Source organism: Falco naumanni, chromosome 9 (genome assembly GCF_017639655.2).
Source record: "Falco naumanni isolate bFalNau1 chromosome 9, bFalNau1.pat, whole genome shotgun sequence".
NCBI classification, from domain to species: domain Eukaryota; kingdom Metazoa; phylum Chordata; class Aves; order Falconiformes; family Falconidae; genus Falco; species Falco naumanni.
In genome coordinates, this window is record NC_054062.1 from 17,653,521 (window position 1) to 17,672,409 (window position 18,889).

Sequence of the window (18,889 nt, forward strand, 5' to 3'; positions counted from 1 at the left end):
GGATATAGTATCAAGAATAGCACTTGGAAAGGCAAAAGCCTACTTTAAACAAAATTCAAGTAACATAAATATATACCAAAGATGAAAAAAAGGAAAACTTTACTTGATACATATCTGTTAAAAACTTTACTGCTTCACACTAATGAACAATAATGTTTTACAGTCTTTGTTATGGGAAGCTCTAATAGATTTGCAAAGTACACTGTATTTGTAAGTGGAAGTGATCGCATATCACAAATACTGCTTACTTTTGAAAAGGAGTTCCTCTTGTAGAGATGGCCCTGACACAAACTCACTGATCTCCCCAATTTCATTGCAATCTAACTGCCTTTGTAACTTCTACTTTACTGCAGCCTCTACTTCCCTGCAGTAATCTTTGATTTCCAAAATAAATTGTACAAGGAGAATGCTCCTTCAGGACCATTGGGTCCTAAATCCTGATTGAGCCCGCTCACTTTTCAAATTCTATTATTATCGTTTTCTGCAATTAAAAAAAAATGTTGAGATTATGACTGAAATCAACACCTTACACAATGTTTCTGCCTCTGCTTTGCTAAAGAAAATGAATGGAAACCATGCCCTATAACTTACATGCCCAACCTCCTCAGAGCATCTTTAAAATATTGAGTTCCTTATACCAAAGAAGTGATCTCGTCTGCCTGTCATTACTACCTTACCGTTCTAAACAATCAGTGCAAAATGGAAACTGCCTCTCACAATATGCAGGGGCAAAAATAGAAGCCCTTTTCCTCAGTACAAGACAGACATGGACCTGTTGACATGGGTCCAGAGGAGGACCACTAAAATCAGAGGGATGGAAAAGCTTTCCTGTGAGGACAAGCTGAGAGCACTGGGGTTGTTTAGCCTGGAAAAGAGAAGGCTCTAGAGAGATGGTATTGTGACCTTTCAATAATTAAAGGGGGCTTATAACAAAGGGAACAGATTTCTAATAGAGCATGTAATGATAGGATGAGAGGTAATGGTTTTAAACTAAAGGAAGGTAGATTCAGACTAGATACAAGGAAGAAACTTGTATGATGAGGGTGGTGAAACACTGGCACAGGTTGTACAGAGGGGTGGTAGATGCCCCATCCTTGGAAACATTCAAGGTCAGATTGGACAGGGCTCTGAGCAACCTGATTTAATCGAAGGTGTCCCTGCACATCGCAGAGGGTGTGGGTTAGATGACCTTTAACGGTTCCTTTCAACCCAAACCATTGTATGATTATATGATTCCACTGAGAACAGAGGGAATGAGAAGAAATGCTATGCAACATGCTTATACAAAATTCCCCCAGCTCTGATGGTGGGCACATAATGAGAACGGGACCCATGTTTGCAAAGCAGACATCAGAACAGTGATCCAGGTAAGGAGAAAGCTGAGCTTCAGGTGCTATTCAGTCCAGGGGTCTCATGCTCTATCATTTCTCTTGAAATTAGGCCACCATGCAACTAGAAATTCAAGATCCACGATGCCCAAAGCACAGCATGCAGAACTAAAGTGAGACACTGAGATGGAAGGAGTATGCTCTGAAGCTCTGGATCCTGCCCACAGGGAACAACATTCTGCAGCTGCTCCCTTCCAGAGGACAGCCCATGTCATCTGAGCAGTCAAATTCCCTCTAATCTGTTCTCCTTTTGCAATCTGATTAATCCACTCTTGTACCTGAAAAAATAAGAGTGTGCTCCCATGGGATGCCTGGAGCTACATGGACATAATCCCTCTAAGGTTCAGTGCTTTCTTACTTGATGGTCAAATGCTGTTCGCAGTATTTTACTGTGCAAAAGGTCACTGTCTTAAAAATCAGTTTAGTTGTAGTCCTAAATAGGCTTATAATTTCAGTCTTTTCTGTGGACTAAGGCAAAGCTTAGCTAATCACTCTCTGAAAGCTGAGTTTGTAGACCAAGTAGGATAGTTAGTCTTTTTTTTTTTTTTTTCTGGGTTTAATAGTCTTGGAAAGTAAGCAAATTGGATGGTGCTTTGAAGCGTAGGTGAGATTTAGGCATTTGCTGTCCAAGGCAGGTGCATTGCCTTCTATGCAATGAATCCTTATTCACTTCAGACTCAAATTTAGTTTGATAGACATTATAGAACAATAAAACTTCAGTGAAAACTGGCATAACCTATTAGATTACCTAACAATACATGCAGGTTGTCAACCTCTGTGAAGAAAAGCAAAGGCACTGCACTTTTTTTCTCCTGTCAGCTGCAGTTTCAATATGTATTGTTGTTCGCAGGAAGAACTGAAGCTCAAGTACAGAGCGATGAAACGGCAGGCAGGCAAACCTCTGAAGCAAAGCTGAGGACTACAAGTTGCCAAATAGCAAACAACACTATACAGTAGCCAGTTCCACCTGGAAATGTGGGAAATGGCTGATGAAAGACTATAGTTTCTGCATCTAATTCTTCTTCTCCTTTCCTTTTAAAGAGAGAAATGCCCTACTGTAAAGATGAGAAATAACTTTTAATCTAAACCCGAAAGAAATACTAAGAAAATATATCTAACTGGGAAGAGCAGCCTGTCAGCGAATGGCATGTGCAAATTTGATGTACAGAAAGGCCCAGTCAATCAAACAGAGAAAAATTTCAATGTATGTGCTTTTTAGTTATCCTGATAGCATAATTACTTCCATGCATTTGTATGTTCAGTTTAAACAATTCTGGAAAAAATCTCATGGTCATGGATTTGCTACTCAAAGGCAAGATTCCCACAAGCAAGCCTTGTTCAAAGACAATCTTAGAGATCCATGCATATGTATTTTGGTCTACATTAATTTAACTTTTAACCTATCTACTTTGTGAAATAAAATGTTGGCAAAATGGAATTTATTAATTTTAATGAACATGGGACATGTACAGTGTCATTATTCGTAACATTTACAGACACATCTAAACACTTCTGCTTGAAAACAACCAGATATGTATTTTGATACTTTCAATTTGTAACTATGTGTAACACAATAATTTAACAATTTCTATTCACAGCATGCCAATACTGCTGAAACACCTACATTTAGCTAGTCAACCAAAATTCCTGCTAATTGTAACAATTGAGCATGAAATTTGTTGGCAATTTTGTTCAACACAAATCATATATTTCTATCCAAACGATTTCTACACTCATCTGATTATGCAGTACATGTGCCAAATAAATTTTGTGAAGTGGAAAGATACATTTTTATCAAAAAAAACCTGAACAAAATCAGGTTTTCAAAACTAAATGTGAATTCACAGATCCTACAGATCATAAGCTAATAAGCAGAGGCTTTACTCTCTTATTAGTATGAAATATTGAGACATCAGCCTGCATGTAGACAGATCTCTTATATCTCACATTAAGGCGTCTGTTTGCCCATGAGGGTAAATTGACTCAATCTAAATAAACAAGAAAACAAGAGAATATGGAGATTAAAAATGTGTTTTCTGTAAATGTAGAGACTGTGTATGTTCCAGAACCAACCTACAACTTTTTAAAACCTTAAGTAAAGGACTCTGTCATAACACCAACAAGTTTTGGTGTGTTAGTACATACTTTAGTAATAAATACACACACAAAACATTTTGTCTTTGTGAAAAAATGATGTGGTCTATTTCAGGCAGCATCTCTCACACTATTTTTAGATTTATCATATGCTGAAGGAGAAAACTAATACTTGGAAATCTTGAAATATTCTTAACTGCATTCTGTGCAAGGAATCGAACATTTATACACTTTACATTTAATAGAGTTAGTATACAAACACACATCAAAAATCATAGCTGTGACCAGTATGCATGAGCAACTAGATTAGGTATTTGTTCTGAATCACAGGCTCAGAACATTCACACATTGCTAGACATAAATTTAAAAGAAGCAACAAAAATATTATGCAAATGTAAAGATATTTAATTGGGCAGAGCTACAGTGCTGTATATGACCACTGAATGATGCATTAAATAGTGTGAAATCTAAAATTCCTATTTTGTGAAAAACAGTTCATTATATGAGGAAGGAGTTATTAGGAATTATTTCAAACCAAATATTTTCAGGTAAACACTTTAATGGAAGAACTACCAAAAGTAAATTTTGCATACGATAAAACATCCCTCACCCATTGTATCACAAAAGGATAGCCAAGGCAAATCAATCATTTACAAAGAACAACATATATATATATATATATATATATATATATATATATATATATATATATAAAGGTAGAATTTAAAATAAAGTGAGTCAATAATTTAGGAGAAAGTTTTCCAGGTTAACAGGTTTGAGGGATTGGGCAGAGAAGAATGCAGTGAGCCATCAAGGTCAAAGCGTAGCAGAAGAAAACGGAGTTCTTGAGGCACTGGATGGCAAATTTAGCAAGATCTTTGAGAAATACAGAAAAACAGAAAATGTGATCTAATGTAGATTCTTCTCTTCAGTGTCAGGTATATCCCCTGACTATGTTTCTCTGACATCTAGTATTGTGGGAAGCGTGGATTTTGAAAGACTGTATAAAAGGTAACACACTCATTATGAAAAAAAAATAATTACATCATGAATACAGATTTAAGAGAGAATACTGAAGCTGTTACAGAGTGGACTGGAGATCACGTTAGGCAGATGTACAGTCATGGAGAGACTGGGGGTCAGAGATGACTTAACAGTTTCTGATCTTGCAAGAAAACTGAGGACATAAATCAATGAAGATAACAGCAAAACCGTTGGGTCAGAAATATTCAGTAACAGAAAAATAATAGTGTAATGTAGGTAATTAAAGGTGCTCAAACAACAGAAATGGAAACTTTTCAGAGAGTACACAGAAGAAAAAGCTAGGCAGCAAGGCGAATAATAACAAAGACAGAGCTGAAAGGAGAGAAGGTAATGCACCTATGGGTACATGGCACCTGAGAAATGTTTGTCTAACCTGTTCTAAAAAGCTTCCAATAAAAGAAATTCCATCACCTCCCCAGGCAATTGCTTCCAGTGATTCAGGATTATTATGAGAAGTTTTTCCTGATATCCAGCCTAAACCTCTTCTACCACAATTTAAGTCCATTACACCTTTGCTGCCGACAGTGCATGCAAAGAAAAGATCCTTGCCCTCCTGATTGCTAACCTTTTGCATATTTCAAGGTTATTCTTTTGACTCCTTTCAATAGTTTGTTCCAATTTCCTTGACTTTTCCTTGTAGCTATATTTTCTAAGTCTCTGATTGCTCACATTGTTCTCATCTAGATTCTCTCTCCTCTGGTCCTCCTTGAGCCACAGTGCCACAGAGCAGCCACAGCATTTAGCGAAGCTCTTTCCAATGCCAAGCAGAGCTTGGCTTACAGACATAACATATAGACAATATGGATAATCCAAACTTGGAATCAGCATGAGGTAACCCCCCCCCCCAAAAAAAAAAAAAAAAAAATAAAATTGAGCAAACAAAACTTTGCTAGGAAAGAAAAATATTAGTTAGGAAAATTACAGTTAAACTCAGGGATGAGAGTTCTAAACCCACCAATTCATCACATGCACATCCAAATCCTTCTAAAGGCAGGTTACAAAAAACCAATGCAACCTTTGTTTCTGACTGACACTGAAAAGAACAAATATAGTAGGTGTCTCTATGTTTCTGCTCCCTTGAGTTCAGCTAAAGTTTTTGCAGCCACTGGAATCATTCATAAAAAACGGTAACTTGTTCTGTGTGGTCACGGGTGAGCTGGCTCACAGGTTGTATCCTACACTTGGCATTACACCTCCCTCAGCACTGAGCAAGACAAGGAGAGAAACATGGATTAGCCAGTGAAACTATCCTCCCCCATCCAGGAAAATGGTTTACCCACAAGATAGTGTAGGATAATGTCTAGTGATCCCAGTGTAACAATAAAGAATGATCAGATTTGATCATATTTGAAACAAAATTCATAATAAATAATTAATGTAATATACTAATAGCTTGTTTGAAGTTCCCAGTGTTCAACTCCCCAATAAGCTTGCACAAGCAATAATTGCAACTTTGTAAATTATATAGCATGACTTTTAAGCAAGAAGTAGAAGTATAATGGTCTTTGATAGCTCCTGTTGCCAAATATGTATTGTCTTTATGGTCACTGGAAATGAGATGACCATTCTAGGGACAATTTCATCATTTTCTTAAATAAATTCTCACTTTCTTACAAGAGGAGTGAAGTTATCCTCTGATACTGAGACTAAAATTAGGAACTAAGAATATTAAGGAGCAATGTGATGACCCATAACGAATAGTTGGGAAGAGTCTGTTCCTTGATATTAGACATTATGTCATCAAAACAATGCAGGTGTAATGCCGATGAAGCATACAACTATTTTCATTTTTTTAAAATAAAATAACGAAGTGTGCTTAGGTTGCAATTTGAAAAATTACTTACTGATTTATTCAACATAAACAAGAAAATGAACCCAACTTAACTAGATTTATTTGTAAAGCAAGATAAAAAGTCCTGACATCTTATTGGCAGGAGAAACCAGCAACACAGCTTATTAGTATAAACGTCAACTACTTAAAGCCCACAGACCTCTGGTACAGCATTTTAATGCGTTTTAATAAGTCACTCTGATTTCCAATGGCCATTCCCAGTATAATGCTAGCTACTGGTGTAGATGCATACCTTCCAATTCTAACTCAAATAAATGAGAAATAATAGCCAATCTTTGCATCACACTTACCAGAGATGCCTGAAATTCAAAACTCACTTAATGTACCATAAATATTACTTAGTGCTCACTAGAGAAACAAAGCTAGATTTTATTTGAAATTCAAAATCCTTGAGATCATCTTACCTTGTCAGAAGTAGAGAACAATCTAGCACGTGTGATAATTTTACAGGAAATGCAGTGACTTGATGGGAAAATGATTGAAAGATTTACTTTTCTGCAGAAATAATTATTAAAGAATATCTCTTTGGACAAAAAAAAAAAAAAAAAAAGAAAAAAAGAAAAAGCATCCAAGTAATACTGTAAACATATCAAATGGATGATCATAAAAGCAGATCTGCACTTGATCCTTATGCAGGCAATAACACGTGTGTCTTCACTCCAGAAGATGTAGCATGGTAGATGCTGGTGTGCAGACGCTTAGCATGGCCATACACCAGTTTACAGTAGTGCTGACCTTATCTCACAGGCCTAAAGAAAGTGTGCGTGCCTGTTTCCAAAACAAAGTAAAATCATGGGCTCTGAATGAACCAGAGAATACTCAAGTTAGGCAAAGCAGGATAGAAAAACATTTTTACTACTTTTCCAGCATGCAGATTAACTAAAATGACTGTCAGCAGCACAGTGGAAGTGACTCTTCAAAAGTGATTTATATTTTTGGGAAAAAAAGAAGTTGCCTAAAGAAGGCTTGGAATATGAAGATAGCCTAAATGATTTAGCTTTTGGGAATACTGAGCAACAAAAAGCAACCAGGTCTGGAAATAGCTTAGATGTCTAGAAAAGACAAATTAAAGGAGTAAAAAATGTTTTAACACCGAGGGCATTGAGTGTCAAGAAGTGTTGTATCTATTGATCTGTGATGCTACTTTAATTTTTTATGATTCTGGTGGTTGTATCACAAAACATCACAATATTCTCAAACTCTCTGGACAAGGTGCTTCTGGTGTTTTCTTACTGTGATCCTTAACAGGCTGTGCTATGTGAAACTGCTGAAAAGGGGACTTTGGGAATTCTTTCTCTCCTTTAGCTGTCCTTGGGACACTGGCCACTTCACTGTAACCCCCCTTGACTGCTTCCCTCTTGGGATCCAGAGGTTCAATGACCTCCAGATTTCTTTTCCCCTCCTCTACTGGAATAACTTTAGGCTGCTCTTGTTCTTCCCAAGAGCAAGGATGAAAAGCGACGGGTGGCCTGCCTCCAGCCTCACCTTCCCTGGTGAAGGGTCTAGAGAACAAGTCTTATGAAGGGCAGCTGAGGAACTGGGGTTGTTTAGTCTGGAGAAAAGGAGCCTCAGAGAGGACCTTATCACTCTCTACAACTACCTGAAATGAGGTTGTAGACAGGTGGGGTAGATCTCCCAAGTAGCAAATGATAACACAAGAGAAAATAGGCTCAAGTTGCACCAGGGGAGGTTTAGTTTGGCTATTAGGGAGAATTCCTTCTCTGAAAGAGTGGTCAAGCATTGGAACAGGCTGTCCAGGGAGGTGGTGGAATCACCACCCTTGGAAGTGTTCAAAAAAACTGTAGATGTGGTGCTTAGAGGCATGGTTCAGTGATGGACTTGGCAGTCCTGGGTTAACAGTTGTACTTGACCCTAAAGGTCTTTTCCAGCCTAACAGATTCTATGATTCCCTTGTAAGAGTTCATGCAGATTTCATCACTTCCGAGTAGGGAAATGGCGATCGTAATGGAAGCAGGTAAAGGTTAGGGTTGGCATGCGCCAAATAAGATAATTGTGCACAAGATTAGTATTGTGAGTACCATGCCACAGCAAGAGCAAGTATTGCTTCATAGATTTAGAATTGGATACTACCATGCCATCAATATCACTAGCAAGATAGTGGCTGATGTGATACCAAGAGGGAAGGAGGGCAAGGGAAAAGCTAAATTTGATGTCTTCAGTACTAAGTTTAAACTGACAATAAGATATTTAATAGTTGATACAAGGCTAAAATGACAGAATGGATGACAAGATGAGACTTGTTAATGTCATGTTGTGATTCAGTTACACAGAAAAGCAGCCTGAGGAGGTAAAGATTGATGAATAATATGGTTTAAATTGGGAAGAGCAAAGGCTATTGCCAATGCCTGAAAACCCACTCAGATGACAGGAAACAGGAGGACTATGATGCAGATTAAAGTTTTCCGAAGGAGTTCATATCAAGATACTGTCATTTTGTTGGCAAAACATTAAGAAAGATAGACCGGCTGGTAAAGACTCCAAAGCAGAGAGAGGCCAAAATAACAGAGATTCAGCTCTGTAATTCAGATTTTGTAATTTTTTCAGGGGTTTATTTTAATCTGCTGCAAATTGTTGCTAACTGAAAATACACCCAAATATTATCAGTTGTACTATAAGTACCTATACTAGGCAACCATTTTAAGTACAGCATCCACACGCATTAATTTTTTTAGCTATGCTTTCCAAACACTGGGGAAAAAGTGCCTTACAATTGCAAACTAAAACTCTACTGTGCAACAGTTGCTCTGGATATTTACAAATAAATGCAAATAATAAAATAAAAGCTAATCAAACGGCATAGTGGAATTACCACGTAGATATTCATGTGTATACTGACATGTACCAGACCATCAGTATTAATACAGAACCCCAGCTGTACAAAACCACCATCGTGTAAGCCAGGTGACGTTGAAGAGCAGTCTTACCACGCAGCTGAACAGGAGACTTGCCGTAATGTCTGGAACAGCTCAATGACGTTATACTGTGCCCGAAGGACTCATGGATTAATACGTCATTGGAAGTGTGGAAGTTATTACAATGTCAATAAAAGTATACCAACAATGTCCAAAGTATCAATAAGTAACATACAATGGCAATAAAAGTATGAGGTGAGGGAATGCAATGAACAACCATTAAAACTGGAACCCCTGGTATATCACTGCAAGATCTTCACAATGCCAGTGGAACATTCAGAAGAGAACTACTGTATATTCCTTACTTTTACCAAAGCTTTAAAAGATTCCAATGGGCATCAGATAACACAGAATTATTGAAATTGCTTATTGATTCTAATACAACAAAATTACATCATAGCCTTCACACTATCCTATTGTTTAAGCATTGCATCCTGGAAATGCACGTGTGATCCAAATTCCCTTCGTATGAGAGAAAGCTGAGAACGAAGAACAGAATGGCAAAAAGGACTTTTAGTGTCCTTTTGCAAACTGAGGATAGACCGGGAATAGAAGCTTAATATAGCTCCTTCTTACAGAATATACATCAAAGGAAAATCAACACCCTGAATCACATTCATTTAAACCTCAGCACAATGCTTTGTTTTGATATAGATCAGTATACTGTAATTCCAAGGAAATTTTGAATGGACTTCATTCTGTATGTAACTGTGTATTAATTAGGAAAAAACCCACTATGGATACTGAATACTAAACAATTATTAGAAAATGCCATGCTAGGTAGAAAAAGCTAATAAAAAACTGTAAAATATAATTAAAATATTTTAGCATCTACCTATTTTAGTGCTAAATTAAAGATATCAGAAAAGAAAATGTGGCAATTAACTTGTGATGTTTACTTCTACTCTAAAGTTTAATTAAATAATCAGTATGTTCAGAATTAGAGTTTGGCTGCCTCAGCTCCCACTCATTGCCTCCCTCTGAAAAGATGACAGAGAGAATGGTCCTAGGCACCAGTGCAAAAACAATGAAATCACATTAAAAAAAACCCCAAAACTTTTAACTACAGTGTAGTTTATCCTCAGCCTGAGGGGCTGAAGAGGTCTTCTGTTCCAAGAAAAAAGGAGACAGAAACGTGGTGATATTGGTGAAGTAAGTGTTCTAGTATTTGGTCAGAAAATAACAAAGCTTCTTCAAAGAGATACGGCATTTTTATTCACTATCTATTCCAAGTATTTAAATTATGCCAGCAAGAACAATTGTGATGGCTTCCCGTACAGTAGCAGGACTGAGCGCCTCAATTCGATAAGTACTCAAGAGCTGATTCTTTTTCTTTCTGCTATGAATCTGTTTTTCACATTGCTCACTTCTCCATGAACCTTAGAGATTTGATAGAGTGTATTTAATCTTCCATTGAAAGAGGCTATTGAGAAAAGTAAGAGAAGCTTTGAATTTGAGAGAAATTGGCAGCAATGAAAAGAAAAGTACAATCTCGAAAGATTTCAGAGCTATCACACCTCATTCCCAGGTCCCACCATAAAAAAGATAAAGTAATAACTGTAAACACAATATTGTAAATAAAAGTAAAGGAATAGAGGATTACAATCTACCAAAAGCCCAACCCAGATTAGATATTCATTATTATCCACATATTGTAATTCTCCCTCTATTTTCAGGTGAAACTTCCAGAAGCCATTTCATGCGTTATTACACTATCCCAATATCACATTGCCTTGCATATTACTATTTCTTTTCCAAGGTACTGTAATTACAATAAAAAATGCAGTAATGCAGCCATTAGCTACAAACAAAAATATGCAGTATACTCAGTGTTCTTTAAAACTGTACATATAAAACACAACACTGAAATTCAACTCACAGCTGCTTTTATTATTTATTTATTTGTTGTAATTGCTGTTAATTAAGATAGATGTTAACTAGGGGGCACTGTGTACTTGAAGGACTGAGCAGGTTTGCTCCCTCCTTCATGCCTGTGTCTCGCATTCCTTCAGCTCACATCCATCATGAAAGGACTGCCAGGTGAGCTGACTGTCACTTCAGCACAGGCTAATAGATTCTCCAGTGGCTTTTGTTACAGCTCATGTCACGCTATTAAAACTCTGAGCCTTGAAAACGGCACCGCATACATAGCTGAGGCTTGTCAACTCCAGGTAATCAGACGCTGCTTGGTTTCAGAAGCAGATGCAGATGAGACTAGCAATATAAATATGCAAATCACAATGGTCCCTTGTCAGCACCACTGTTCCTACCTCTAATGGCCCTCGTAGAAAGTCTGTTTGCTCAGCTCCTACTTCCAGTGCTACATCGACAGAAGCAAAGGGGCGGCTGGCCATCTGCTGTCGCTCCCGCATAAGTTGCTGATGAGGAAAAAATGATGTTTTAACAAAACATTAAAAAATGCACCAGATATTAGTCTGCCCTACTACACCTCCCATTAAAACATAAGAATGCAAATAGCATGCAAATAAATAGTCATACTTGAAATATTAAAGGGAGAAAGTTATACTAAATTATCATCATCTATATTTACTCGAGAACTGAGCCCGGATCGCTTATGTTGTCTACAAATGGTCTTGCAGTTTGAACTCTTGATGAAATCGCCAAATGAAAGCTTCCCTAACTGACTGTTCGCTCTAAATAACTTTGCTATTTGTGCAAGTTGCAAGCAAATATGGGAAACGGTTGGTAAAAATAGTTGAGGTTTAATTCCACTGATAATGCATACATTAGAACACCTGCCAAGAACAAGTCCACTTGGCCTTCCAATTTTCATACTTCACTACTAAGCCAGATGGAGTTAATAGTGTCAGGACTCATAATTTTATGCAGTATCTTTACTGCAGTTACTCATATATGGAGAATGATGTCTCAGGATTGGGAAGCCTGCATCAGTGTATTTGAATACCATCAGCTATGCTCACAGAGCTTGTATAATCCCTTCCAATCATACCAGTGTGCTCACAAGTTCCAAGCAAAACCACAAAGCTAACTCATATTTCTTCCTCAATCTGTAATTATGATGCTTATTAAACCATGGTGAATAAAAAAGATGACCAGCACTAGATATTACAGATCTTACTTCACTGGTTCAGTGCAAATAATAAAAGCATTATTAAATATTTAAAGTGACTGAGTTGTGCAATTAAAGTTGTATGCTCCTTCAACTGAGCAGGATGTCACAGCATCTTGAAGAGACAAAATGCTTGTGAAAATGTTTTATTAGAAAAGATCTGAGTTTCATTTTCTTAGCATTTTTCTCCTTATTTTACCTCTGGAATGCTTAAAATGTTAGAAAAAGGTTTTTGAATGTAAATGACACTAGCATTGTGATGTACTGTTTGTAAAAGCCTTTGAAATAATAAAAGGTATGCAAGCAAATATTTGCTGGCAGCTTGCGAATAAACACTTGATTTAAAGTCTGTTACAAATTTTGCAATACTTCTCATGCATTTCATCTTGACTTCCATTTTAAGATTGTCTGTAGAAATCTAAAGAAGAGCTCATAACATTAAAAGCAGAAGAGCACGGTAGTCTCCTAACGCATACTCGGTGCATTCCTAAGGCCGCCTTGTTATCAGCGTGCAGTGCATTTGCCAGTAAGCACCTGCGCAAACGGGCTCCCAGTGTATCATGCCAAGAGACGTCTGTGGGTGAAACTGGATGATTTATATTCAGAATAAATAAAAGCCTAGCGTGAATATCTAAATGGTTAAAAATTATGGGTTTAACTCTTCATTTAAAAATGAAACTGGTGGTCTCTGTATACTGAGTTACATCAGTGCTGATTTTTACAGCCAGAAAGCACTGTGACCCCCCAGCCTTACCAACAACTTGACAAGGCTACAAAAATTTAAAGCACAAAATACTGAGTCACTACATGCTAAAATTACCGTATCTAGCTCTTTTTTTCTTCCTAAAATAACAAAAATTAAAGAAAACAATGTTATTACAGTGGTCCTGCCGTATGGAACTCATTACAGTATTGTAGCTATTGGCAAATTCTTACTTACTCTTTAATGGGAAACCCAACATTGTTTTAAACACACAGAATTGCTTGGGGAAAGTATTTAAATGAACAGAACAACGCTCCAAATGCACAAACAAGAGATTTACTTAACACAGACTATAAAGGAATGTATATTTGATACGCTCTCTGTTTTTTAAAGCCAGCAGTTTTCTTCACCTCTGCTCTTGTTTATCCGTTGGGTGAAACCTTCTCATTCAGTGACACAAGTTTGTCACTGCAATTTTGATACTCTCTCATTTGAGAAGACTGCTACAAAGATTCCTAATTAGCTCTGGAAAGAAGAATGGAAACTCTAAAATGTCCGGCTGCCCATGAAGCGCTGCTGAGTTTGGCAGCTAAGCACTTGTACATCAAAGAGAAGTGCTCTATTCAAAATACTGCTTCTTTCTGCTCAGCACTTTAAAGTGCTGTAAGGGGCGGAACAGGAAAAACGAGATGCAATGAGGAGAAATACAGGAAGATGTGGTGTTCAAAATCAGTTTTGTGGCTGGAAAAGATCTCTAACTCCTACCATCTGCAACCGCCCGTGTATCAAGACTTGGACAAAGGCAAAGTTTGAGTTACAGAAACTCTTGTGAGTCAGATTATGGCAGGGCAGGTGGCATCCAGGTGTGTCACCCTGGGCTTCACTCACACCGTTTTCATGTAGCCCCTATGGGTCGGGGGAAATTCCCACAATTCAGCCATAGGCCAAGAAACAGGGAAAATCTCCGAACATGGACATTATGAGAAGAGGGAAGAAACTCTTACTTACATTATTCTTAGCAGTAAAAGAGATTTAAAAAAACACTGATATTTCATCATAGCTGAAGCAGAATAAATGGGATAGCGGTAAGTGGAACTACACTGGAATTAGTTATATGCTCATATTAAAAAAAAAGGCTTTTACAAATCATATGAACAAAAAAATAAATACATACTTCAGTAATCAGGGATATTGGAGACAAATAATAGATTGATATTATCAACATGTAATATCTGAATATTTTATCACACATTTATTTTATATTTAGAATTAAGCACATGCCTAAATATTCACCAAAAACTACGGGAAATTCAAATCATTACTTTCTCAGCATAAGACTGAGAAATTAAATGAATGTTTATCTGACTGAGCAGACGAACCGATTTCAAGGTTTACCATAATTTTAAATCTCATTAAGTACAAGGGTATTGACAAGATTAATTGTTTAGGCATCTCTATTATTTTGCAGAAATTTCTAAGTATTAATTTATACCCTTATATTAAAGAGTTTTCCTTGTATAGTATTATAATTGCTATCAGTGAAAAACTGTAAGATGTTAAGATACAATAAATTAGTTCAATTTCTCACTCAAGACCTATAGAATTTGAAAACATTTCTTAAAAAAAACATTTTGACATAATTAGTCCCTTGTCATGGAAATATACATTTCACCTGATTCTTCATGGACATGGACACATCTTGGCCAAGATGATGTTAATTTTGTTTTGGCATGCTAGTTAAATGAGTACCTTTGAATGAGGATCTGCTTCCCCACCTAAAATTATATCACAGGAAAGTATTTGCCTGGGTATACAATTAAATTTTACATTGATCAAAAAAATTATCATGGGGGATACTTCTCCTCTGATCAGTGCAGTTTGGAGTGAATTAAAATGGTTTATGGCATCTTGTATAAACTTCTATAAGAAAATGTGTTTGTTGCAAAGTTCTTATGTAAGTAGAAATGTTTCACTAGTTTTTCATTTGGTTGATAATATTTAGCCTTAATTTCAAAATATTTTAACACCCATATTGTAATCATGTACAATAAAGCACTCAATGCAAAGTACATATTACAATGATTTAATATTAACAGAATACAATATTTCAGCAATTCAAGGCTGACATGTTTCAAATCTTTTCTATTTTAGGAAATGTTACCATTTTCCTTCTTTTTCCTGCTTAGAAGACTTCTTTTCTTTTTTCTTCTCTTTTTTTTTTTTTTTTTTCTTTTTTAATAACTTGGTCTCTCATGAGGAATAGGATAGTGTTTTAAACTTTTTCTATGCTCTTCTCTTCACCTTTCAGCATAACTGTCCTAGAAAAGCCATAATTGAAGAAAACCCAATAACATACATGCCATGTTAGGAACTAGGACAGGTGTACTTCCTCTTTGCTATACACTAACAGACATTCTTGAGGGACTGATAGATTAGGATCACTGAAAAGGATGAGAACATTTTACTGCCATAATAGGATTAAAAAAATATTCTTTCAAAGATCTTTCTGCTGCTGCTTGGTACTTTTATGGGCTAGCTTAGCCCACTGGCAAACAAGGTATGTGTTAGAGTGTGCCATAAAGCGTGCATGTCCAACTTCATGGGGCAGCTTGACAGCTTGAGTAGGGATAAGGGGTGGCAAACACTTGTAAAAATGTTGGGAAGACTTCTGATTGCCAGACCAAAAATGTTTTCGTTTTGGCTGTTAGAGCCAGGCAGTCGTAGTACACTATTTCAGAAATAAGGAAGGATATGGTAGTTGAAAGGGTACCTATTATTTTAACAACAGCAACAACTGTCTGGGTTTTCTTCTTTCACATCTTAGATTCCTTTTTTCTTTTTTTTTTTCTTTTTTTTTTTTTTTTTTTTTTGGGGGGGGGGGGTGGGTGTTTGTTTGGGGGTTGTTTAATTTTTTTTGGTTATTTTTTCATAGATCACATCACTATCAACACTGTACCAGGACATTCATGAACTTGTCAAGGTGAGTGTTCAAAACCATGAAGAATGCTAATTCTTTAATCTCTCTGGCAAGTGCTCTCCAGTCCAGTGCTGCACTACCTCCTAGTGACAAAGATTTTCCAAACGTCTAATCTGAAATTCCTATTCTGTTTATTCATCACCCGGCTCTGACTTGTCTAAAATTACAACTCAGTCTCCTCCTTTCTCTCTTCTGTGCTGTCAACTGCTGATGTGAATAACACCAAAAGGCTACAACAAAACAATTAACAATGCCACACATGAAATCTGAGTTTTATAGGGAAAGTGTTTGCAATGGTGAAAAATGTCAAAACCTCATGGAGAGTTGCATTGCCTAATTTCTGATCACACTGCAACTGTCAAACTCCAAGGGTTAAAAGAATTAAAGTGTATGCAAATGGCCAGCCCTGCAAAAACAGAGTCTCTATAAGCAGAGCAGTTCAGTCATTTATTGCATATTCTTGAGGTTTCTTATTGCCATATCTAATCAACAGAAGGAACTTAAATGGGTTTAAATGACTACACAGATCTGAGTGGACCACAGGCACTTCAGTTAGAAACACAATTTAATTCCCTTAAAAAAATCTTAAATTCTCATTGTCAAACTGAATTATACATAGTGATAGTTCAATGAAGCTCTAATTATTAGCTTTAGCTTGCACGAGACAAAGATTGCCTTGTCTGTAACGTTCCTTGTTGTAACTCTTGGTGTTACAAATCTCTTTAAATTAAATTAGCTATTTACATAGCTGGAAAGGAAAGCTGTTTTTCATTTACATGTTGAATAACCTATTTGACTTGGCTAATTTCCAAATCAGCTGATTTCACTGGAAAGGCATATCATAGTCATTAAACTGTTCTGTTGATTTGTAGGTGAAATACGCTCACCACTCCATGATTGCAGGAGATATAGTGACTGTAAGAGGTGGACAAAAGCTGGCTTAGGAAACCAAGCAGCACGAATAACCATACTTATGACAGTAGTCTGACAATCAGGATTCATTTATTCTCTCCATCATGAACTTCCTAAATAATCCTGGTCATTTGCTTTCCCTGTGCCTCATTTCCCACTCTGTTAAGTGGAAACTGCCCTGATGCAAGAGTGCATTCAGGTAGACAATGAGATATTACAATGGTGGCCATAGTATAACATGCTATGTGCACTGCAAAACAGACTTTACAGAAACTTCCTAAGGTATCAGGACCTATTTCATGCCACTTTCTCTAAAATTGCCTGAAGAAAAAGTGCTCTTAGTCGTGTGCAAGGTCTGTCATGGGAAAAAATGAGAGGAGTTATACTTCTTGTCCTAGCTTTACACTGAATAAAATGAAGGGTTATTTAAACTAGACACAGTCCAGCAAACAACAGCTAAGACATACTTAAAATACAGTGTACACATCCCAAAAAATAACAGTTCCAAAAGGTCAAGTTTTTATGTATCCCTTTTGGAAACCAAATACCAGTCGTCTGCAATTTTACTTGAACAAATCAAAAATGAGAAAAAAAGATGAGCCCTGAAAAGGTCATTTTGTTGCTAGATCCAAGGAACAGACATTTAATGTATTACACATTAGCAAGCAAAGAGCGAGATGTGAATCTACTGTGACTTCAGGTTCTGGACCTTTTTGATTCTGGTCTCTAAATTTTGATTCCCATCTCTAAAACACTCAGAGTATGAAAAGCTGCTTATTACAATGGAAATGGCATATGGTTTAGGCTTGTTTGACAGTAATATATGGAGCTTCATGTTACAATAAAGTTGTGATCAATCCTTCAGAATTTTTCCCTGGAGATTAATTTAGCATAGGAAGATTTTTTGGTGCTAAGAATCAATAATAAGCTCAAATTTCAATTCACTGCTTTCGAATTTAAGAACGCCTAAACAAGATCGAATCCTATTATCTCTTTCCTTTATATCGCTATGAATCTAGGCTGCACATTTACACTGCTCTGTAACCATAGATATTTCCTCTTGAGGTACTTCAGTCTCTCTGTAGGCCTTGCTAAATGTAGAATTGCACTCTTCTTCCTAATCAAGTGGGTTTAAAAAATCCTTTCAGCAAATTGTTGATTATTTGGCTGTTAGCGAGCAGAGCCATTTTCAATTTACAGAAAATTTCTAAAAATGTTTGTTCTGTAAACTAATTCTATGTACAGAGAACAAGAGAGCCCAACCCACTAACTATATATGTTAAAATATTTCTACATAAGGCATTCTATGGTGTTTGCCCAAGGACAGATATTTATAAATGAATATACTAAAATATGTGTTAAAATTAAATATTTCAGAATATAAAAGAGAGATTCAAGTATCATATTATGCAAACTGTTCCTTGTAACTCTTGCATTTACAGTGGTGGTCACATAAATAATGCTTTTCAAAATGTGTTCTAACGAATTGCTAATACTGATAGCGTAGTATTTTAAACGTAAGTGCCAACTTTATAAATGGAATACACACAGTATGAAACTACCTTGCCTTAACAAAATCTTAGTGCATCCTTTTGATATTATTAAGCTACTGCTTTTGAAATGAGGCATCATGAATATTAACCATTATTATCACAATTGTTAAAAACGGCTTTAATTACTTACCTTTGACAACAGATGTCAAACTGATAATTCCCAGCTCTGAAATAAAGTTTTAGGCTGCTCCTATAGCAATTCAGATTGCTTTAAAGATAGTAAATATGGTCTAATAAAAGAAACCGGGTAAAAGTGGTACCTCATGAGATACCTTTGTCCCCCCCTTGTGCATTGGTCCTACACAAAGACATGTTGCAGAGTGATTATGATCCTTCTAGCAG

General features: G+C 36.6%; 1 protein-coding gene across 2 annotated transcripts in view; it reads right to left on the bottom strand.

Annotated features, from left to right (window-relative positions):
* ATRNL1 (attractin like 1) overlaps positions 1 to 18,889 on the bottom strand; it is a 526,081-nt gene that overhangs the window by 119,279 nt on the left and 387,913 nt on the right. The window contains exon 27 of one of the 2 annotated variants that reach the window (XM_040607277.1): positions 11,582 to 11,689. The exons of the other annotated variant lie outside the window; for it this stretch is intronic. Within the exon in view, the coding sequence (XP_040463211.1) occupies positions 11,582 to 11,689 (108 nt within the window). The remainder of the gene's footprint in view (positions 1 to 11,581; positions 11,690 to 18,889) is intronic. 2 annotated transcript variants of the gene reach the window in all.